This window comes from Hylobates moloch, unplaced genomic scaffold (assembly GCF_009828535.3).
Source record: "Hylobates moloch isolate HMO894 unplaced genomic scaffold, HMol_V3 SCAFFOLD_10, whole genome shotgun sequence".
NCBI lineage: Eukaryota > Metazoa > Chordata > Mammalia > Primates > Hylobatidae > Hylobates > Hylobates moloch.
Genome location: NW_026652285.1, coordinates 43,793,843 through 43,818,470, shown reverse-complemented (window position 1 = coordinate 43,818,470; position 24,628 = coordinate 43,793,843). Strand labels below are relative to the sequence as shown.

The window sequence follows — 24,628 nt, the reverse complement described above, 5'->3', positions numbered from 1 at the left end:
CCTTCGGGGAATTCTGATGCACGCTAAAATTGAGAGACATTTGAAGTGGAGATTTCTACACACCCCTTTTTGGGATAATTTTCAATCAACAGATTAGTTTTTGCACATTAGAATCGGGGTTTTAAGAGCAGTCCTTAAAGTGCCACTTTCTTATAACGTTAAGATAGTCTACTTTCTACAGTAATGGTATTAGCCCTTATTGTTGCAATCAAATAGATCCTTGGTGGCAGCAGCAGAAAGAAGCAAGTAGCTGTTTCACAGACAAGACAAAGTAGGATATGGGGTTAAAGACTCGAGTGATTAAGGACCCAAAGCACCCATTGCATGTCTCTAGGCCATGACTGTCTCCTGATTCCTCATCATCTCGTTTCTGGATGACGCATTCATTTATAAGAGAGAAAAGTAGAAGGGATTTATTTCCAGCACCATCAAGGATATGCTAGAACATGAAAAACAATTAATTTATATTTTCCCCTTATAAGATTTATGCAGGTGCTGCTATATTGCTGCTGTTTTCCTTTGCTTAATGATTTAATCCTTCCCTGGAGCTTCATTTCCATGTAGCTAGAGAAAGAAATAGCTCTGATAATGAACAGCTGTGATTTAGACTGAGCCAGAAACTTGATCCCAGGAAAACAGGGAGGGGCAACAGTGAGCCTTGGCCCTTTTAAGCCAGAGAGAGAAGAAACAATGAATAAACTCAGGTCCCTTTTTAAATATTTGAGATTTGTATCTATATTTAAAAGCTACCAGAAACCAGTTTGAGAGCCTAAGGCATGAGCAAGGTAGAGTGACTGTATACACTGGTTTGTTTAGGATTAAATAACTCTAGTTTATACCTTTCATCCCAGAGTAATTATTAATAATGACCCCTTCACTTGCAAGTATGTCCTGATTGTATGATAAATTCTATGGTCACCTCAGTGAGAGAAAACTCGGTAGAGCACTAAGAATTCAGACTGTAGATTTTCTAACAGGATTTTGCTTGAAACCCATTTCTGACACTTATTAGTTGTGTGAATTTTGCAATTTATCCTTTATGCTTCCGTTTCCTTAATTGTAAAATGGAAATAACAATACAGTTGACCCTTGAATAATGCTGCCCTTGGAGGGTTAGTCAAAAATTCATGTGTAACTTTCGACTCCTCAAAAAAAAAAATACTATTAATAGCCTACTGTTGATCAGAAGTCTTATCTATAACATAAACCGCCAATTAACACATATTTTGTATATTATATACTGTATTCTTACAATAAAGTAAGCTAAAGAAAATCATATTAAGAAACTCATAAGGAAGAGGAAAAGAAAATATATTACTATTCACTAAGTAGAAGTGGGTCATCATGAAGGTCTTCATCCTCATACTCTTCATATTGAGTAGGCTGAGAAGAAAGAAGAGGAGGGGTTGGTCTTGCTGTCTCATGAAGTGGCAGAGGTAGAAGAAAATCTACATATAAGTGGCCCCATGCAGTTCCAACCCATGTTGTTCAAGGGTAAACTATATCTCTATCAGAAGGTTGTTCAGCAGATTGAGTAAGATATGCAACCCACCTGGCTGAGTGCCTGACACCCGGCAGGTGCTCAGCAATGGCTACTTCCCTGTAGGGAGAGAGAATAATACTAATTCATCCAGAATAATTACTCTGGGATGACAGGTAAAAACTATCTACATTCAATTGGCCCAGTGGACTTCATTACATTAAATCATCAACTACAACCCAGAAATTCACAAGCAACTTTGTTTTAGTTCCATTTGTAATGAGTTTTTTTTAACATGTTGCCATGTTGCAGTTCTTTTTTCTTTCTAAGACACATATTAAGGACATCAAGAAAAAATTGTCCTTCAGAGAAAGTCATATTTGTACTTGAAAAAAAAGTTCATGTTCAGAGTTGAACCAGAGGCTCAACTTTGTTCAATGCTGCTGCAAAGCAAATGTCAGAAACAGAAATGACTGTGTTGCAGCTCATGGTGTTGGAGTTTGGAGAGACCCAGTAAACTGTATCCCACTCTTGACTGGACACAATCAAGTACCAAGTCTTCAAATTGACTGAGAGCTAGAGAGTCAGGCAGGTGGAGATCAAAACGTCATTTTTATTAATGATGAAGTTGTTGGAGTTAATGACTTAGTGTGAGGGTCAAATGGATTTGCTGGCCTGCCTCAGCTCCAAGAAACCCCACCAGAGAAGAAAGATGGGTCTGCAGCAGACATTTTTTACCAAGATGACTGACTGGCACTGGTCCCTGGAGGGAAAGGAAGAAATAAGCTAATTTTCCCCTTACTGCAGGATTAGCTCTATCCAATCAAGAAACACAATAGTCACCACCTATCAGGTTATTCAATTCTGTATATGGAGAGAAGTAAAGGAAAGACAAGAGGCTAGATATGCCATTCTAATGGAACTCCCTGCACATGGAAACAAGGAGGGAGCTCCTTTCCTAGAGGAAAGACGGTTCCCCACAATGTTGTCACCCATATTTCTCACTGAGGATTTAGTCACAGTAAAGATTCGATCAGATTGGACTTAACAAGTTATTTTTCTCAAAAGATGCCCAGATAATCAAATAACAATTTATCACTTTTCCCAACTGTGGATCAGAAATTGGATGAAATACCATTACTAGATCCAGAATAATCATTGCCTTTCCTTTGTCTCATCTATGATAATGGTTACTTTAATGACCTTGGTGGTAGATGAAGGTCATCCCTAGCTTACAGCACTTGAGCTGTGAAAACATACCAATCACCTCAGTGGGAACAGAATTAGGTTTCCATTTCGGTCATATAGTTCCTGTTCATTTCCGCTGAAGGAAATAATAGTTTTGTAGCCATCCTTCCGGCAAGGGGAAGAATGTAAACCTTTGTTAATGTTTTCTCCCTGGTGACCGAGATACTTTGTCGCTTTAGCTGGGTTCAATTCTGAGAAACAATGAGGCTTCAATTTGAGGCTTCAATTTAAAAGTGTAGGACAGCTGAACTGAAATTGGCTGTTCGAGTCCCTAAGAATCTGGGCTCTTTCATATGTAATCCAGATGGACAGGTGAAATGGAAACACCCACCCAAGGCACTCAGCATGTTCTTCTCTAGGTCTCTGACCACTGCTGAGGCCCCGTAGTTAAGGCCTGTAAAAGGACACCATGAGGCCACCCAAATGGCTGTCATCTCCATTTCAGCAGGATACCTTCCAACAGTGTTGAGGTATGACAGGCAACCCCTTAATGATTATCACATTATTCCTGTCCCTTTAGCTCTTCTAGTCCTAAGGTATGATCCTAAGCATTGTACCTTTTTATTTTTGTTTTATTTCACAAGCATGTATTTAAACTACCTCTTGAGTGTGAGGCACTGTAAGAACCAGAATGTTATCTGAGAGGGCTGGGGAGTCTGTCAGAATGAGCTTACTTACAGTTAAGTGGAGGAAGCTCTCCTTAAAGCAAGGCAGAATACAATAATCACCAAAAGACATTCTTTTAAAAGAAAATGGGATCATAAAGTAATGAATAATTAATACTTGCTGAGGAAGTTAGGAAGGGCCTCAGGAACTGGTAACATTTGAACTATGAAGTTTGACTTAGGGGTCTCTGAGGGGCTAAATAGTACCCCCAGGGGCCCAGGCATGGTGGTTCACACCTGTAATCCCAAAACGTTGAGAGGTCAAGGCAGGCAGATCACTTGAGCCCAGGAGTTCTAGACCAGCCTGGGCAACATGGCGAAACTCTGTCTCTACACAAAATATAGAAATTAGCCGGGTGTGGTGGTGCCCGCCTGTGGTCTCAGCTACTCTGTAGGCTGATGTTGGAGGATCAGTTGAACCTGAGAAGTCAAGGCGGCAGTGAGCCAAGATCATGCCACTGCACTCCAACCAGGGTGATGGAGTGAGACCCTATCTCAAGATATAAAGAAAGAAAGAAATAGTACTCCTTTTCTGCATCCAAGTTCTGACCAATTTTGAGAAATAAAAGAAGTACTTGGTGGAACCCAAGATATCATTGAAAATTACTTTTAGTGGACAAGCGAACAGATGGGACTTTAGTTTTATTGGCCAAGTGGGCTTAATGACACTCCAAAATTGGGCAGAATCCCACGTTGAGTCTCCACCTCCTCACCTCACTGCACATCTTCAGTCTGGGCTCCTGGAGGAGCTGGGAGATCTCAGGTTCTCTGAAAGCAGGCAGATGCCAAGAGGAAGCAGAGCCAGGCAGAGCTGAGCAAACCGTTAGTCTTTTCAAATTCACCGGGTGGCCAAGTGAGTAAAGGGGCAGAGAAAGTCCAAGGGTGTGCATAGGAAAAATTCCTTCTCTTGAAACCAGGAGTGAGGAAAGATACTCATCTGAAAATTGGTGTGGCTAAAGGAAAAATTTAAAAATCATCCTACATGGAAGATGGTGAGGATAGTCTGGTGAGACTAAGATCAGGTGGAGAGAGAGCTCTGGAAGGAGATGGGGAGACGAAGGTTGGGTGCAGAACAAGGAGAGTATTGCATATCACACTAAAGGAGTGGGCTTTTCCTAAAAACAATGGGCCTTTCCTAAAAACCCATTATATTTTTACAGAAAGACTGTATTTGTGAGCGACAGCTACCAGTTAAGTGAAGATCCTTATATTAGGGAAGTCAGGTAGGAAGTAATCTCAGTAGCCCACAGGAAAACCAATAAGCACAGACACTGGGCATTTGGTATAATTCCTGATTTCATGAGAATTTAAATCACATCTGTCTACTTTGCATCTCAGGTCAGTTGATGAGGAGAAAATTACTCCTATCATAAATAATTTTAAAATTTCTGTGGAAATAATTACATTGTCATTTAGCCTATCTACCTTTTTGTTTTTTTAAGAGACAAGATCTCACTCTATCACCCAGGCTGAAGCACAGTGGCACAATCACAGCTCATTTCAGCCTCGACCTCCCGGGCTCAAGCAATCCTCCCACCTCAGCCTCCAACGTAGCTGGGACTAAAGGCACATACCACCATGCCCAGCTAACTTTTAAATTTTTTTGTAGAGACAAGATCTCCCTATGTTTTCCAGGCTGATCTTGAACTCCTGGGCTCAAGTGATCCTCCTGCCTAAGCCTCCCAAATTGCTGGGATTACAGGCATGAGCCACCATGCCCAACCCCCTGCCTTCCTTTGTACCCCAAATGTCAGAGAGCAACTACAACATGTAGAGCATTGTATGATATGTTGGTAATACAGAAATAAATACCTAATAGAGAAAAGAGATGCCTAGACATCTCTGCTCTGTTCAAAACCCACATCAAAAGTCATTACTCATGTAATTAATGCGATAAAGCTTCAAAAGCTATATGTAAGGCACTATAAGACGTTTTTCTTTAATACCATCATAGCTGATTGACAAATTTATGAAGGATGTTCATTGGCATGTGCTTCTTTTAAAAAGAAAATGCTATGAGAACACACAATGAGAATGTCTTTGAACCTGGGACCTGAAGGATGAATATGTTTCTCGCAGAGAGAACATCAAAAACAAAATTCCTTGAAGAGAAAATAGAGCTTTTTGCATTTGGGACAGGTAGAAGTAATTGCCGTCTCTTTCAGTAGGTACAAAGAAAAAACTTATTTTTATAATTTGGAAAAAGCAAATTAACATGCATACCACCAGCAACATTTCCCCACTATAACCACCCACCTTCCTGCCTAGCTCGTCCCTGAAACATGGACCAGGTCTTTTCTGTGATTTTCCAATCCATAATTCCCTTAGCTGCTTTGCTCCTTATTAATTTTGTCAAGAAGCCAAGGAACTTGTATGGGCTGTGGACTTAGATCCTGGAACATTTGCAGGGGAGCACGGGTAGCGTATTATAAAGTAAAATGAGTTAAAACCACTCCGATTACATTTGAGGAGGCAAGATCTGACTTTTGATGTGGGTTTTGCACAGAGCAGAGACTAAGACTATAGCTTTGTTTGGGAGAGTTTTCTTGTAGACTTAGATCGATTACATTAAAAGATTCAGCCTTCAAACAATGGCTCCAAAGAAAATAATGTTGGCTTTTCCCTTTTATGAAAGTAATACTTGTCTTACAGCCCAAGGGATTGGCCATCCTTTTTCTATTGAAATTATTCAGAGGAATGCTTCTTGGATGTCCTGGTAATGTATTGACATTATTAGCAGAATATTTCAATCAGAGCCATCTGGCTACAAGGGAATAACAGCTCCCATTGATTATGTAAAAAGCTAAGTTATCATCTGAGTATATAATACACTTGGAGTTGGTTTATGGGTTTTGTTATTTAGCATTTACAGAACTCGAAAGACTTAACAAGCTGGTTGATGAATAAGGAGAGGCCCCTGGGGGAAGACGTTCGGGGAGTGATACAAAAGGCCACCTATCCCAAAGCAGAAAATGTTAGCCTTTTGGACACACAAGAAGGGAATTTGATAATTTGGCATATTATCAGTCTGCATGAGAGGATATTCAAACTTTGGAGAAGGCTATTTCAAATTATTTGTTTGCCAGAGCCTTCTTTTGGTTTAAATGTGTAAAATGCATTCATTTTTCTTTTCTCTTCATGAATCATTTATACATTTAAACCAGAAACTTTGTATAAGCTTAATAAATATAAACAAACATCTTTATATTTGTGTTTAAGCCTAAAACTCTTAAGTGCCAGGCTCTAAGTGCTTTATAAATAATAATTCATGTATTATTCAAAACAGTTTTGTGAATTATATACCTACTCTGTGTATTAAATGCTGTATAGAATATCAATATGCAAACACCCCTCAATGTCCATGGGGGATTGGTTCCAAAATCTCCCACAGATACCAAAATCTGAGGATGCTCAATTCCCTTGTATAAAATAGTATTTTCATATAGGCTACACACACCCTTCCAGATATCTTAAATAACCCCTAGATTACTTATGGTACCTAATATAATGTAAATGCTACAACAATAGTTGTTATGCTTTATTGTTTAGGGAATGAGGACAAAGAAAATATCTGTATGTATTCAGTACAGAAATAATTTTTTTTCAGAATATTTTTGATCTTTGGTTGGCTGAGGCCACAGATGTGGAACCCATGGATGCAGAAGGCCAACTGTATACTTTTTATGTATCAATATATGTCAAGATGCATTTCTGCCCTTCTAGGATGTGAATGGCTCCAGCTCATATGTTGTTAGCTTTGTAAAATCCAGCAAGGCTCTGGGGGTTTACAGTAGCAGCGAGATAAAATGGATAGAGCAGCACATGCTGAGAGTGAATCAGGGAAAGTGGGAGTCGACGGGAGCCAGCAGGCACATGGGGAAAAAGACAATCATGGATCTAGAAAGCAGAAACTGAGAATGAGAATACAGAAGATTCTGCCCAGTTGCAAACAGGCAGCCCAAAGCCTAAGGAAAAGCCTCCTCTAAGAGAGTGAGACTGGCCAAGGCTTCCAGAGTGCAGGATGGAGATGGGAGTGGTGAGGGGCAAAGCCCTTCAGGAAGGCCCACTGCAATCAAGCAAGTCTTGGGGTCCATGTTGCCAGGAAGGGAGCAGGCAAAAGGCCCAGCCTCATTGGAATGTAGAAGGTGGTGCTGCTCTCCAGAAGCTGGGGATATTCAGAGAGGAGTGATGGCTCTCTCTGCCCTGGGTCTTAGACCTTTGGAAAGACCTGATTTAAGCCCTTCATTATCAGGGTGAAGTTTCTTGATAAACCACACAGATGATTCCTTTTCTCTTTATGTGAGAGATGCAGAGTAGCTTCCCATATAGTAAACAGTCTTCCCACACGATCATCAGTTATGCTGGAAAGGAAGCCCCTCCTGACACTAAACAGGGTATTGGGCCTGCACTCAGCATTGACCTCAATAGTTCATCTTAAAGTCCCACTTAAAAAAAAAAAAAATCTGCTATCCCAAATTCTCATATGAAGGACCCTCAAGTCCAAGTACAGATGCTCCTCCAATTATGATGGGGTTATGTCCAATCAAATGATTTTAAGTTGAAAACACAACTAATACACAACCTGCCAAACATCGTAGCACAGCCTAGCTTACCTTAAACGTGCCCAGAGCATTTACATGAGCCTACACATGGGTACAATCATCTAACACAAAGTCTATTATATAACAAAGTGTTGAATATTTCATGTGATTTATTGAAAATGAAAAACGAATGGTGGTATGAGTACTAGAAGTATGATTTCTACTAAATATGTATCACTTTTGCAGCATTGCAAAGTTGAAAAATTGCAAGTCGAATCATTCTAAGTGAGGGACTGTCTTGACTCTTTTCCTGCCAGGTTTTCATAGTTAGAAAACAGCTCATGTGGACCTTCAGGATAAAGGACAGGTGAAGACTGCCAGCAGAGTGGTGGCTGGGAAGAGGAATGTTTGGTCATGATAATCTCATGCAAAGTACATAAAGGGGTATATATGTATGTATATATGTATATATGTTTATATGTGTGTGTATATATATATATATATATTTTTTTTTTTTTCTTTGAGACAAAGCCTCACTCTGTCACTGAGGCTTTGGTGCAATGGCACCCTCAGGGCTCACTGCAGCCTCGACTTCCCAGGCTCAAGTGCTTCTCCTCCCTCAGGGTCCTGAGTAGCTGGGACTACAGGCACATGCTATCAAACCCCACTAATTTTTTAAAATAATTTTTGTGGAGATAGGTTCTTGCTATATTTCCCAGGCTGATCCTGAATTCCTGGGCTCAAGTGATCCTCCCGCCTTGGTCTCCCAAAGTGCTGGGATTAGGGCATAAGCCAATGTGCCGAACCATAAATGGGTATTTTTTATAAGGAGGCAGAAATATGCCTATAGGAAGGGTTGGCAAATTATAGCCTACCCTGTTTTTATTTAGCTCATGGGCTAAGAAGTTCTTTTATATTTTTAAATGTTTGGAAATAAAAGAATAATATTTTGTGGCATGAAAACTAAATGAAATTCAAACATCAGCATTTATACAAAAATTCCATTTTTATTAGTAAGCCTGTATTTTAAAACATATACATATATTCAGTTGTATTTTGAATTTTAATTATACAAAATTCTGTATAATTTTTTTCTCTCTTATTATGTAAGTACCTGCACAATTTTCTCTATTTTACCCTTTGGCCTACAATGTCTAAAATATTAATTTTTACTGTGTAGCCTTTACGCAAAACTTTGTCTACCCCTGGTGAATAGGGGACTCGCTGCAGGAACCATGGACAAGTGACTATAAATAGGCCTGAAAAGTTACCAATAAGCGCAGCTATATCAGTTCTCTCTCTCTCTGTCTTTCTGTCTCTCCACCTCTTTCTCTCTCTCCTGTATCCCTTTGTCTCCCCTCCCTTCTCTCTTCCTCTCTCCCTCTTTTATTCTCTCTTCATCTCTTTCACAGATGCCCTCTCTCTTTTCTGCTCTCTTTCATTCTCTCTTCATCTCTTTCACAGGTGTCCTCTCTCTTTTCTGCTCTCTTTCATTCTCTTTTATTCTCTCTCTCTCCCTCTCTTTCATAGATTCTTTCTCTTTTCTCACCCCTCTCTCTCTCCTTCCTCCCCCATACCACTTCCTTCCCTCTCCCTGGGGCCATGTGATCTCTCCCCTCCATGGTGCCCTCTGCTCCTTTGTTCTCTACCTGCATATGGCTTTTTTGTTCATTGACTTACCTTCCTCACATGGTTGGTCTGGAGGACAACCACTAACAGAGGCTTCACTCCCCGAGTAAGCATGCCCTGGAAGCCCATCTCCCAGTTACTGGCCTTGGGCTCAGGATCTCCACTTCAATCCCAGGAAAGCAAATCTGGCTCACTGCAGGTCTGATATCCATGTAAGTCCAGCCAGCTTTGAAAAAAGTCAAGCAGGGCTGCCCCTTCTATGCAGTGGACGGGTCTGTTCTCTGATAAGGGAGAGGGGATAGGGCGGACACCATGAGAGTTTTCAGTACACATGCCACACTGACCTCTTTGGCTAGCTTAGAGGACTTCCCATTCAATCCACTCATCCACTGCCCAGCTTCTGTTCTTTGTCCTCTGATTACTAGATAGAAAGCAAAGCAAGAAGGCAGTGCCCCAAAAGAAGGCCAATCAATGGGCGTTAATACAGGATTGCTGTGAAAATGCCTGGAGCACTGATAATGCACAAAATAGATTTGTTTAGCTGTATTGAAAACAAACAGAAAAAAAAATGCAGAGTTTGCCATATTAATTTAATATATTCTGCATTCTCAGTCCCTAGGAAAAGATACGCTATGCATCATCAGTTTTCGATTTTTTATCACTGTGTGAGGAAGGCATTCTAATTAATCCAAACTCTATATTTTCAGTGTCTTGACATCCCCATATCTCCAGCCAAAAATTTGCTAACATTTCACATGCCAAGATAAAATATACAAGCATGTTATTCTGGAGTATTGTTATTAGCTTTAAATATGAAAAGATTGTACATAGAGGGGGTCCATTAAGTTAAATATCAGTAAGGGAGTTGCCATAGAAACTGGTAATAAGAGAAAAAGACATTTAAGAAATTCATGTTATTTTTACCCTTGCCTAGTCCCAAAGTGGGTTGGAAACATATGCCTTGGGAAGTTCCAACCTCAGGGAAGGACCCAAGCCATCTTTCAAGGAATTTCTTCCTGTCTAGAGAATCATAAGTATTTAGAAGTGAAACATTTTGTTGCGTGTCGACTGTTTAATAGCTTGTGTGGTACTTCCTATTTCCAAATGCTTTCCTGAGCATCAATTTAAGTGCAGGATTATAGTGGCAAAAAATTGTATAGCGTACAGGATTGGTTTGCATTGGGACTGGCATTCACCACTTGGGTACATCATGGATTTTCAATAAAAGATATCTGAGTTTATTAACCATTTACAAGTAAGGTCAGACACATTCCAGTTATAGTTAGGCTGTCTTGAATAGATAATTTCTCCTAACTCTATAACATGAAGGCAATATCCAAAATACCTGCTTCCATAGAAGACCTAAGAGACATTCTAGTTAAAATGAGATGCATTTATTTTCAAATGTCATCCCTAGATGTTTTCTTGGGCTCACTCTGCTCCTAAATAGCTCAAAGGTTTCTAGTCACATTTCCTCTTGCAAAAATATAATGTATTAAAATATTCTCTGTCTGTACAATAATATTTCCACAGTTGTACCTGAATATTCATGTATTCACAACTGGGAATCTTCCTAATTGTAAGAAGCACCTTAAACTTACTAAGAAAAAAAAATACTTTTGAATGTTTTCAGGCACAACTGATTATCAGATTTATGTAGTTTTCATAAATTCATCTCACACTTTCCAGACCACAGAAGAGATGCATTAGTTAAAGACATCAAGAATCGAATTCTGAAACTATTTGTAAAGAGCTGTGGTAGTGGGCAAACTTCAGCCGTTATTTCTCAAGTAGATATTAATTTGTTACCCATTAAAATGAGGCAAAATAGCTTGACTGCTCTCTCTCCATGGATGCATAATATCAAAGTACATGAATTCTCTACACAGACATTTAAATCAACAAAAATCACGTAACCCTGGAGATGGCAAGGCAAGGAATTGCTAACTGTGTTCATGTTATTGGGACGTGCTTTAGCTAGTAAACACAAGTATCTAGCCACCACTGATAGACTTAGTATGGAATTGTTCAAGAACTTCAGGAAGTTATCTCTCACATAAAGTGCAAATCCCCTTTTTAAGTGACCTATACTGTAATAATCATGATCTGTGGCCTATAGTCATTAAGATGTAGGTAGAGAATGATCTTCTATGCTCTATATCCATGTAAATGTGAGCCAGTTTCCAACAGCAAATAGATTATCCTTCAGGCCCATACGCACTTTAGATCATCTGTGGGTGACCTTGACATAAAACCTAACAGTTAATATAGTTTGATTGAAATTTTACCCAGGCATTTTACTATTACACACCAAATATTTTCACAAATAGCTAAGCTGATCATAGATTATGGTTTCATATCAGCAGAGAGAGTTAATTGCTGTTTAAAAAGAAGAAGAAAGACTCCCTAGAATTTTAAGACATTCTTTCATTCCTGACACCTCTCTCCCTCACAATGCCTCACCCAGTCTTTTCTTATGGCAATTTAGACACTTTCAGCTTTATTGGGAGCCCCGGCTGAATTGCCTAGCAGTTGAAACAAAATGTGACAAAAGTCTAAGAGGTTATCTTATGCAAGGACTTAGGGTTCAGTATGTATTTAGAAAGCCCTAGGGTAACCTAAAACCCTGTAGAATGCAGAGCTGTTAAATCCTGTTACTCAAGCTCACATTTTCGTATGCTCTAATGTTTCCAGTTCCAAAATTGCAAAAGCTGGAGAGTGTGGCAAGCATTTTGCCTATTCCTGCTTAAAACAACCTTACATTGCTCTCAAATAAAATTCTAATGGAAAGTTCTGAGAACTATGGCAAGTCTTTGGTGATGGTAGAAAATGAAAAATGACTGCAATCAACTAAGGAATTGGCTTACTTCATTCCAAAACCAAACAACAAGTATTCACCAAAAAAGGGACCTGGAAGAATCTAGGTAATTTTTTTTCCTACAGACTGTATCTTTTAAATTAAATCTAAACAACCTTTTACTTTATTCATTTGTTTTCAGTGAATGACCAGTAGGTTTAGCTGAGCGACACAAATTTGTAAGGCTCTTCAAAGGAACTTACATCAGTTTCTTTATGGGCATAAAGAAAATGGCAGTGAGCCCTATGAATCCAGCCCAGCTGGATATGCAGTGGATTCCCAAAATGTTTTCTTTATGTCACAAATAAAAAATGTAGCATTCTTGACATTCTAAAAAGCTGTTTCTTTTCTATGAAGTCTTATCCTGCAGATTCTAATTTGTAAGATTGTGAATCTTGCTAAAGTTGTTTAAATATCCTGTGTTTGAGCTGTAATTTAGAAAAAAAGTGTGAACAGAAAAAAAAAACAAGAAAGAGGAGAATGGAGAGAGAGTGGGGTGATATTCTAACCAGGAGTCCCCAACCCCCTGTCTGCAGACTGGTACCGGTCTATGTCCTATTAGGAGCCAGGCCATAGGTGAGTGGCTGGCAAGTGAGCGAAGCTTCATCTGTATTTACAGTCACTCCCCATCACTCACATTATCACCTGAACTCTGCCTCCTCTCAGATCAGCTGCATAGGAGCGTGAGCCCTATTGTGAACTGTGCATATACGGTATCTAGGTTGCGTGCTCCTTATGAGAACCTAATGCCTGATGATCTGTCACAGTCACCCATCATACCTAGATGGGACCATGGGAACCCTAGATGGGAAAGCAAGCTCAGGGCTCCCACTGAGTCTACCTTATGGTGACTTGTATAATTATTTTATTATATATTACAATGTAATAATAATAGAAGTAAAGTGCATAATAAATGCAATGCACTTGAACCATCCCAAAACCATCCCCCCTCCGGCGTCCATGGAAAAATTGTCTTCCATGAAACCGGTCCCTGGTGTCAAAAAGGTTGGAGACCACTGCTTTACCCAGTGTTTCACTGTGGAAGGTTTAGCCAATCAATATAACTGGGCAATAATAATAGGATATAGTCCTCCTGGGCATAGAATTTTGTTCAAAAATTTATCCTAGAACTTGTGTCAGAAGCCTCAGTGAGTTTCACAAAATAACACAAACAGATGTCTTTTGCAGATGTATCAATGTGCTTAATTTACGGTGGGGTTTTTCAAGGGTCCATTAACAAAGTATTCATAGGCTTATGATCAGCTAAGATAGCTTTCAAGAATCCATAAAGCCCCTCAAATTGCGTAGAAACATTTTTGTGTCTACCCACCTGTATGTTTACTTTTCTGGAGAACGGGTCCCTAGCTTTCATAAAATTCACAAACATATTCTAAGAATAGGCTACAGACTACTTTAGGTCATTACTAGTTATCTGATGTCATTTTCTTTTGCCAGAAATAAAGACAATATGTGTATGTGTGTAACTGTGTGTGTGACCTGACAGAAAGGTTTAATGTTAACAGATCTTGGTTAAGTTACACTAAGCATGATAGTTTTAGGCATAGTTTGATTTTCTACCTCTCATAACTAAGAAATTCAAAACTGCTTTTGTTTGTAGCCTATAAAGGCTTTTGTTATCCATGGAACAAATGTCCATGTATTATCACTGAAAAAAATAAGAGAGAATTTGGAAGCATAGATATATTCAATATTTATGAAAAAGATGACAGTTTGCTACATTCCATTTTTGGCACAAAATTTGACTCTGTGTGTGTGTGTGTGTGTGTGTGTCTGTGTGTGTGTGTGTGTGTGTGTTCAGCTCTGGATTAATATGTTTGTTTTCATCATTTTAATTGGTAATTAGTTTTACTTCAAATATAGGAAATCATTTTCCTGAAAATCTTTCTGTACTTCCAGAAGTTATAATATTTTGATACATTGACAAATATATTGACAGAGAATAAACTGACCATGTATTACTCTCAAACAAATCAACCTATGAGATTTGATCCTTTAATTATGTATGCTCTCAAAGGGAGAGGAGGTTTCCAGCCATCTTTCCTGCTGTCTTGTAGATCACTGGAACACGGTAGAAGGTCCATGCTAAGTACTTCTCCCTCCACGAGAACACTGAGTGGATCACACTTGGTCTGTGAGTTGGAGTAAAGATTCCACCAACAGAATCCAAGAGTCCTAGAACTTGGCAAATTCTAGGATGTCTTAGAAGATCTTAGAAGGGATCTAAATATATCATCTGATATAAAACAGCAGGTATAGGGTATTGTTCCTTAATACAAAGTCAATGACATAGGAGCATGTGCTAAAGCAAATCCAGGGAAAAAAATAAATAGCATGGCAAAAAACACAATTACTTTTGCACCAACATAATACTTTGGGAAATACTTCATAAAATAACTTTTAACAATGGAAAATAGGCTACCTTTTTGAAGGCATGTTATAAAATACAAATCCCTATGGGGTGGATTTTTTATGAGAGCAAATTCTCCTCCCAAAGAGAAATGTTGTGTTAACATTTCAAGTTAGCCCTTAATCTGTTTTTGTTTTTACTTTATTTTTTGAAATGGAGTTTCACTCTTGCTGCCCAGGCTGGAGCACAATCATGAGATCTGGCTCACTACAGCCTCTGCCTCCCAGGTTCAAGCAGTTCTCCAGCCTTAGCCTCCCAAGCAGCTGGGATTACAGGCACCTGCCACCACGCCCAGCTAATTTTTTTTTTCCGGTATTTTTAGTAGTGACAGGGTTTCGCCACGTTGGCCAGGCTGTTCTCAAACTCCTGGCCTTTGGTGAACCACCCACCTTGGCCTTCCAAAGTGCTGGGATTACAGGCATGAGCCACCGTGCCTGGCCAGCCCTTAATCTTTAAAGTACCTTTCAACAGGAATTTACTCAATCTTCATAATCAGCAGCAATAAGGAAACTGTCTCCTTTACAGACACCCAAAGAGAGCCTTAAGGCGACCTATCCTTTGAGTCACTAAGGGCTCCTGGGTCAAAACAGAACAGCAAGGCCTTTCACTTCCCTCTCCTTGGATTTGAAAGAGTAATTCTCAAGACCTCCCCATCCACAGAAAACGAATGGGTCTCCAGGTCACTTGTCTCTCCCGGTTCCCTGTAGGAACTGAAAGAAATCTTGGCATCTTGCCTTGATCAACAATCATCATTTTCTTTTACGTGTTTTAAGTGGACATGCAAGACAGCACCCACTTTTGTGTAACTGGCAATTTGGATTATTCTTTTAAGATGAAAATCACACCAGGAAAAACATCAAGTTAAAGGAGATAAAGCCCTAGGAGACTAAAGTATTTATACTTTAGAAGTAAAACAGGTCACATAAGTCAAAAATATCTTTTACCCAAGCAAGAAATCAAATCCTAAACTATTACTCATTACGGGGAAGCAGTTTCTTGACATCAGATAAAAGCATAGCAAAAGAAGTAAAAGGGAGAACTCAGATGTCCAAGAGTTGTTTTATTTTAGTTTATATTTATGGGAGTGGTACAGAATTTTGATTATTTCTTTTTTAAGATAACTGCTGTGTGTGCCCTCTAAGGTCAGCTCATTTTTATGGTACTGCTCAATTCCTTAACTATTCTGAGGCAGCAGAGAGAAAAAATACAATGTGATACCAAATTGAACAAAAGGAAGTTATTCAATGATAAATCATACTTGAAATGTCACTTAAAAATGAATTCTTCTTTCTCATCATGTCTCTCATGGACATTTGATTTTATTATTTCTCTTTAAGGTTAGGTTGAACCATGCATACAGCAATTAAAGCAATTTTCACCTGAAAACAGCAATGTCTTCTGGCTCAGCATAAATAGCTTAAATACTTTTGGGAAACACTTAATTCAACTGAATCCAACAAATGTTTACTGAACTCACATCACGTGCCTAGCTCCTTGCTCAGTAGTGGCAGATGCGATAATGGCAGATGGCAGATACCGTATCTCCTGGGTAATTCATCTTGACAATCGTGCTGTTAAGAATCAATAATCATACAAAAATTAGCTGAGCATGGTGGACGTGCCTGTAATCCCAGCTACTTCGGAGACTGAGGCAGGAGAATTGCTTGAACCTGGGAAGCAGAAGTTGCAGTGTGCTGAGATTGTGCCACTGCACTCCAGCCTGGATAACAGAGTGAGACTCCATCTCAAAAAAAAAAAAAATTAATAATCAGCCTGATCATCTATGGTCAAAGATAGACCCAGAATTCACCCAGTAGTTGATTTAACAAGTTAAAATATGTCCCCAGCTGATTTTGATAGTGTTTAATAAAAAAAGCCATGTAGGCATTTTCTTACCCCTGTGATAACTTCAGGGAGGTGGCATTTTTTAACTCCTACTTTTCATATAGGAAACAGACTCATCAAAAAAAATAAAATTAATAATCAATCTGATCATCTATGGTCAAAGACAGACCCAGAATTCAGCCAGTAGTTGATTCAACAAGTTAAAATATGTCCCCAGCTGATTTTGATAGTGTTTAATAAAAAGAGCCATGTAGGCATTTTCTTACCCCTGTGATAACTTCAGATGGCATTTTTTAACTTCCTGCTTTTCATATAGGAAACAGACTCATTGGAAAGATAAGACTTGCTTCAGATCATGTTCGGCTTCCACGCTCTTGGTTGCTGGTCTGGTGCTTTGTCTGTTGACTAATTTCTTTTTCTCCCTCCTCACCCCAGGCCCTCCCCTGTAAAGTATGGAACCCCATGCCTTCACTGACCCCAGCATCCTGAGAGCTGACGGGAGAGGGCAAAGTCAAATAGACTTTCTGGTGGGAAAATTTGGCTGAAGGGTTTTCTGTAAATTTTTGCTCAGTACTGTATCCCTTCATATGTTGCTACCTCCCCCGTTCTCAGTAATTTTAGTTTGTGCTTTTTGTTTCTCTTTTTGTTTCTTTGGTTTGCTGGCTTTGTGTTCTTTTCTCTTTTTTTCCTTTTCTTTTCCTTTTTTAATGCAGGAATCGGTCAAGGTGTTCCCGTGGTGGCACTCATAGTGGAAGGAGGACCCAACGTGATCTCGATTGTTTTGGAGTACCTTCGAGACACCCCTCCCGTGCCGGTGGTTGTCTGTGATGGGAGTGGACGGGCATCGGACATCCTGGCCTTTGGGCATAAATACTCAGAAGAAGGCGGGTAGGTAACTTTCCAGGCCCCGTGGAAGAACCTTAAAGCCTGTTTGGAAACGAGGGTATGAGTGGATTATGTTTTCAGTAGCTCAACCAAGACCTCAGATCAAAACAAGCTATGAACAAATTGTCTAAAAAATGTCTGTCATGGGAGGGCTGTGGTGAAGAACAGAGAAACATATTATAAATGTCCTATGTAGTGGGAAATTCTATGAAAGCTACACGGATAATGAAAAGGGTGAGGAAAAGAGAGGAGGTCATAGGCTGTGGTCTCCTTTTTCTTCTCTTCGTATCTCCTTCTCCTCCTCCCAGTAAGGAGAAGCAAGAATTGAGTTTTAACACATGAAGCACAGCCAGTCTGTACCAGATGGATCAGGTTGGTAACTTCAGAGAAGCTGGGTTGTTCAGCTTCCAGGCTTGGCCTCCAAACACCAGCATTGCAAAGCCACTGTGAAGATATGTGGTAGACCGTACCATCAGGCTTCTCTAGACGGGCTGGGAAAGTCAAATCTCTCTAATGGTCACTACTCTGGTCCTTTGTAAACTCCTCTTGAACCCCTCATGCCCTTTCCTTGGTCTGTTAGGCTCCTAATGCTACTTTCAACAGTCCAAAACCCCCAACCCCAGGAAAGATTCCCCCTTCACAGCACTCCCCTCCAATCCAACTTCCCATTGAGCAAATGCTGAAATCCAGGCACTCTTGCAGATTATTAGATCAAAATAAACCATCCCAAGGTGTGAGTGAGATTAAGCGGGTAAAACTCAGGGGAGCCATTGGTGTTTTAAGTAAGAACTTCCTAATCCAATCAATTCCCCTATCACATGAAATTTTGGGGAAGGGGAAAGCTCCAAATGAGATGATGGTCTTTTATTCATGCCTTTTATAAATATACATTAAGTGTTTCCTGGGTGCCATGTACTAGGCCAAACATTAAGATGTAAAAAAGAAAAACATACAATTAATTGCCACTCTCAAGATGCTCACAGTAAGTCTAGTAAGTAGACAAGTATTACAAAACAAAAATACAAGTGATCTTACCTACAGCAGGATGCTCCCTCCTCCATCCCTCTCGTACCCATCCCTCTTGTACCCAGCCTGCTTTATTTAAATAGAGACTGAGCATGGCAAGTCAGTACCATCCCATCTCTCCCCATCCCCTTCCTCATCTTTGACAGCAGCCCAGTACTCCACATAAGCCATTAAAACAGTACGCCTACCTAGTTAGTAGATGAACCTATGTTTGTGAAATGAGGAATAACAAAAGGCATTGAGCCTCCAGCTTAACACTGCAAACCCGAAAGCTCTGATACCAAAAAAAAAAAAAAAAAAAAATTCTAATTTTTATAAACTCAAAGGTGGAGTTTTCTTTACTGGCAAATTTAGTTAAATTACTATTATATTTTGATAGTAAATATTGGTCCATTTTATAGGTCAGAACTCTTTAAATTTAGTTAAATTACTATTATTTTTTATAGTAAATATTGGTCCATTTTATAGCTCAGAACCTAAAAAGTGAGTATGTACCCAGACTTCTCTATGTTTACAACCAACCCAGAGTTCAAGATTCTGAATTGTGCTTTGTTTTATTAAAAATTTAACCAAGGGTTGGGCACAGTGGCTCACGCCTATAATCCCAGCACTTTGGGAGGCCAAGGCAGGTGGATCACTTGAGGTCAGGAGTTCAAGACCAGCCTGACCAACATGGTGAAACCCCATCTCTACTAAAAATACAAAAATTAGCCAGGTGTGGTGGCACGTGTCTGTAATCCCAGCTACTTGGGAGGCTGAGGCAGGATAATCGCTTGAACCTAGGAGGCAGAGGTTGCAGTTGCAGTGCGCCAAGATCGTGCCATTGCACTCCAGCCTAGGCAACAAGAGCGAAACTCTCTTTAAAAAAGAAAAAAAAAGAAAGAAAAATTAACCAAGGTTCTCCTTTCTCTAAATCTAGCAGTTTGTTCTATTTTTCAGAAATAAACTTAATAGTTTTAATACAGTTTTTAGCTTTGGCTTATTTCTTACTTTTTAGTTTCCAAATTATTTTATGGTATTCCTACAAAGTAGATGCAAATTTGCATTCAGAATGCACCTTTTGTTTTCCTGGGTTTTTTTGTTTGTTTGTTTTGTTTTTTCAGAAAACTCATGGAAAAGTACACTGTTCACCTCAGCATTTCAGGTTTCTCAGGTGTATACACAATGAAAGCCAGGACTTAGTGCCTATTATTTATCATGATCTTGGATTGTCTACCTTGAAAATGTTAAAATATTTAATAAGTTAAATATAAATATGTTAAAATACTTAGATTGCCCTTCCTGCTTTAATATGGAGGCAAGGTTATGTATTTTAGAACTGGATGGGACCTAGATTATTTAAATTAAATTATTATTTAAATTAAGATTATTTAAATTAAGTGCTTTGTCCAAAGCCACACAGCCTAAGATCCCAGGCCAGAATCCCTGCTGGTATATTATGAACATGTACTGAAATGTGTTTTATGGTATGTGCTGTAGTGTTCCTCATATAGTACTTCAGTGATACTGTTTTGTAAATATTCAAATGCACTTCAGTTGTCTTCAGCTTCCTCTTTTCATTATACTTTAGTATTATTATTATTACTATTGATATTCCAAAGAAATCAAAAGCAGTACATTCCTGGTTGTAAACCAATGTCCAAGCTGATCAACCCCGTGTCCTGGGGATTGTTTCCCTTTTATTACCTAGACCATTATACACCAACCCCAAAATTAAAAGTCAAAAATACCATGTTTTCTTTTTCTTTCTTTTTTTTTTTTGAGATGGAGTCTCACGCTGTCGCCCAGGCTGGAGTGCAGTGATGCGATCTCAGCTCACTGCAAGCTCCACCTCCTGAGTTCACCCCATTCTCCTGCCTCCGCCTCCCAAGTAGCTGGGACTGCAGGCACCTGCCACCACCCCTGGCTGATTTTTTGTATTTTTAGTAGAGACAGGGTTTCACTGTGTTAGCCAGGATGGTCTCGATCTCCTGACCTCGTGATCTTCCCACCTCGGCCTCCCAAAGTGCTGGGATTACAGGCGTGAGCCACCGTGCACAGCCAAAAATATCATCCTCTTTTAACTTTAATTAGCAGTTTTTGTTGTAATTTTTTATAGTCAAAATATGCAAAAGCACAATCTATATGGGATCTACACAAACTATGAACAATGGCTGCTTATCAAAGAATGTGAGTTTATGCATGTAACTAGTGCGGAGGTAAAGAATTAAGTATAATTTTTTATCTTAAGATGTTTTAAAATTAAAACTTTAAAAATTTTAAGAAACATTTAGAAATGGTTATTAAGAAAATAGAAGTCTAAAGAGAAGTTGTATTTTATATGTAGTGTTATGATAAAAGTGTGCTCTTGCTCCAGGAAAGCAATTATAAATTCATCATGATAAAATGAAGTCAGAATGTTTCTCTGTGCTACCTGAATAACTTCAAGAATTTAATCATGTTTATTTAGCTTGATAAGAAATTGTCTAGCCACACATGTGCAGCCAATTTTAAAAATCATTTCCAAATAACATGATCTTGCAGTAGTGTGCTTTATGTTAAGAAAAAGAAAAATGGCCCACCCAGACCTTATTCACCAGGAAGGATTTCTTCTTTGATTTCTAATAAAGTCCAACAGTGTTGGAAATGTTTCACTGCAAATAAATGTAAATCCACAACTATATGATCATACGAACAAATCTATATAAATGTGCATCACTGTACAAATAGAATTGGATATAGAGAACAGATACATCCTGTTTATGAAACCTTTATTTCAGGGCTGCATCAGTATCTTTCCAATTACTTTGGTAACTTAAATATGATTAAAAATGTTTTAAGTTAATTTAAAGATTCTTAAATAATACAGAGCCAAGAACTATTCAGCTATAGAGCCTTTAATTTTATAATCTTAAAAGAGTAAAAAAAAAAAAAAAGCCTTACATTTTAACCTTAGTGAACTTTATGTTTTATCTTTGAATTCCCTTCTAGAATGTGAATTTGAAAAACGATCACTTTGGAAGTAATTTGTAATTGACAAAACTGATTAGTTTTGGTAGATGAGATTACTTAGGATAGAAAAAGACAGACTGCATCTATTACAATCCAAATGGGTTTGGATAAACTAAGAGACAATTGCAATTAAATTCTTGTTTGAGTCTCTTTTTCCCTATCTCTGCTCTGTGGCATATAGTACCTGAAAGAAATGGTCAAACTCCCATTTTTTTCTCATTGGCATAATGGATTTTCTATTTCTCATCTGTCATAGTTTAGAATGAGTCATTGATTAATTAAAATTTAGTCACTTTCCCTAATTAATTTTGTTGCTTTAGAAATATTATCAAATTTTATTTCTAAATCATGAATGACTAAACATGACAAAGTTAAAGAGATTCATGCTACCCAAATAGTAATTGAATCACCTAAGTTTTTTAATACTAACATTGTACTTTTTGTGTTTGAGCAATATGAACTGTAGTACTCATAGTTGGGGGTACCATACGTTTCAGGATGTAGACTCCTGACATTGAAATCAGAGATTACTTTGCCTGATAATGGTCAACCAAAGTGTCAGATTGCAGAGAAATGTTGTCTAGCCCGTCATTTGTCAATCAGTGAGCAAGTACTTCACCCATAAAAAATGTCAGTGTGAAAAAGGTATCCAAATGCGTTTGTGTTCTAAAATGTTGCTCCTCGTTCATCCAAATTTTATTACTGATTTTTATGTTTATTTTGGCATCTTCATTCCAGAGATAATCATCTGTATTTACCATTTTTAGATACTTTAGGACAAGAAGCAGAGCTTTCTGGTAGCAGACAGCCCTCAAGTTTTGTAGTCATCTGTTACTAACTTTTGGGAAGTTATCAATGGGGAAAACACCAAGAGACTGTTCACATTTTTGTGTGTCAGTGGAATTTGTACTGGATATTGTGAAGAATAAATGAGCAATGGCTTGGGAGCAGGAGAATAGATAATACATTTCTAATAAAAATTTGACTTTCCTGTTTAAAGGATGTTTAATAAGGGTCCCTACATTATTTGATTAGCTGAGGCAAAGACATAAATGAATGCTAACTGGAGATGAAAAACAAAAAAAAATGTTGTATGGCATCAAATTATGTAACTATGTATTGCTAGCAGAGATGTGGCAAAAGCGTGTTTCTCTGCAAATATACATCAAAATGACCAAAGGTATGAGAAAGTCACCAGAAAGCTAGACATTTTATTTTTATTTTTTAATTTTTTTATTATTATTATACTTTAAGTTTTAGGGTACATGTGCACAATGGGCAGGTTTGTTACATATGTATCCATGTGCTATGTTGGTGTGCTGCACCCATTAACTTGTCATTTAGCATTAGGTATATCTCCTAATGCTGTCCCTCCCACATCCCCCCACCCCACAACAGTCCCCGGAGTGCGATGGTCTCCTTCCTGTGTCCATGAGTTCTCATTGTTCAATTCCCACCTATGAGTGAGAACAAGCAGTGTTTGGTTTTTTGTCCTTGCGATAGTTTACTGAGAATGATGGTTTCCAGTTTCATCCATGTCCCTACAAAGGACATGAACTCATCATTTTTTATGGCTGCATAGTATTCCATGGTGTATATGTGCCACATTTTCTTAATCCAGTCTATCGTTGTTGGACGTTTGGGTTGGTTCCAAGTCTTTGCTATTGTGAATAGTGCCGCAATAAACATACGTGTGCATGTGTCTTTATAGCAGCATGATTTATAGTCCTTTGGGTATATACCCAGTAATGGGATGGCTGGGTCAAATGGTATTTCTAGTTCTAGATCCCTGAGGAATCGCCACACTGACTTTTACAATGGTTGAACTAGTTTACACTCCCACCAACAGTGTAAAAGTGTTCCTATTTCTCCACATCCTCTCCAGCACCTGTTGTTTCCTGATTTTTTAATGATGGCCATTCTAACTGGTGTGAGATGGTATCTCACGGTGGTTTTGATTTGCATTTCTCTGATGGCCAGCGATGATGAGCATTTTTTCATGTGTCTTTTGGCTGCATAAATGTCTTCTTTTGAGAAGTGTCTGTTCATGTCCTTTGCCCACTTTTTGATGGGGTTGTTTGTTTTTTTCTTGTAAATTTGTTTGAGTTCATAGTAGATTCTGGATATTAGGCCCTTGTCAGATGAGTAGGTTGCAAAAATTTTCTCCCATTTTGTAGGTTGCCTGTTCACTCTGATGGTAGTTTCTTTTGCTGTGCAGAAGCTCTTTAGTTTAATTAGGTCCTATTTGTCAATTTTGGCTTTTGTTGCCATTGCTTTTGATGTTTTAGACATGAAGTCCTTGCCCATGCCTATGTCCTGAATGGTATTGCCTAGGTTTTCTTCTAGGGTTTTTATGGTTTTAGGTCTGACATGTAAGTCTTTAATCCATCTTGAATTAATTTTTGTATAAGGTGTAAGGAAGGGATCCAGTTTCAGCTTTCTACATATGGCTAGCCAGTTTTCCCAGCACCATTTATTAAATAGGGTTTCCTTTCCCCATTGCTTGTTTTTGTCAGGTTTGTCAAAGATCAGATAGTTGTAGATATGTGGCATTATTTCTGAGGGCTCTGTTCTGTTCCATTGATCTGTGTCTCTGTTGTGGTATCAGTACCATGCTGTTTTGGTTACTGAGTCTTGTAGTATAGTTTGAAGTCAGGTAGCATGATGCCTCCAGCTTTGTTCTTTTGGCTTGGGATTGACTTGGCAATGCGGGCTCTTTTTTGGTTGCATATGAACTTTAAAGTAGTTTTTTCCAATTCTGTGAAGAAAGTCATTGGTAGCTTGATGGAGATGGCATTGAATCTATAAATTACCTTGGGCAGTATGGCCATTTTCACGATATTGATTCTTCCAACCCATGAGCATGGAATGTTCTTCCATTTGTTTGTATCCTCTTTTATTTTATTGAGCAGTGGTTTGTAGTTCTCCTTGAAGAGGTCCTTTGCGTCCCTTGTAAGTTGGATTCCTCAGTATTTTATTCTCTTTCAAGCAATTGTGAACAGGAGTTCACTCATGATTTGGCTCTCTGTTTGT

General features: G+C 38.7%; 1 protein-coding gene across 10 annotated transcripts in view; it reads left to right on the top strand.

The window, feature by feature from the left end:
* The window catches only part of TRPM3 (transient receptor potential cation channel subfamily M member 3), a 563,637-nt gene that overhangs the window by 330,213 nt on the left and 208,796 nt on the right, over positions 1-24,628 (top strand). For all 10 annotated transcript variants that reach the window (XM_032164279.2, XM_032164271.2, XM_032164269.2 and 7 more), the window contains one exon: positions 17,407-17,581. In XM_032164279.2, the coding sequence (XP_032020170.1) occupies positions 17,407-17,581 (175 nt within the window). The remainder of the gene's footprint in view (positions 1-17,406; positions 17,582-24,628) is intronic.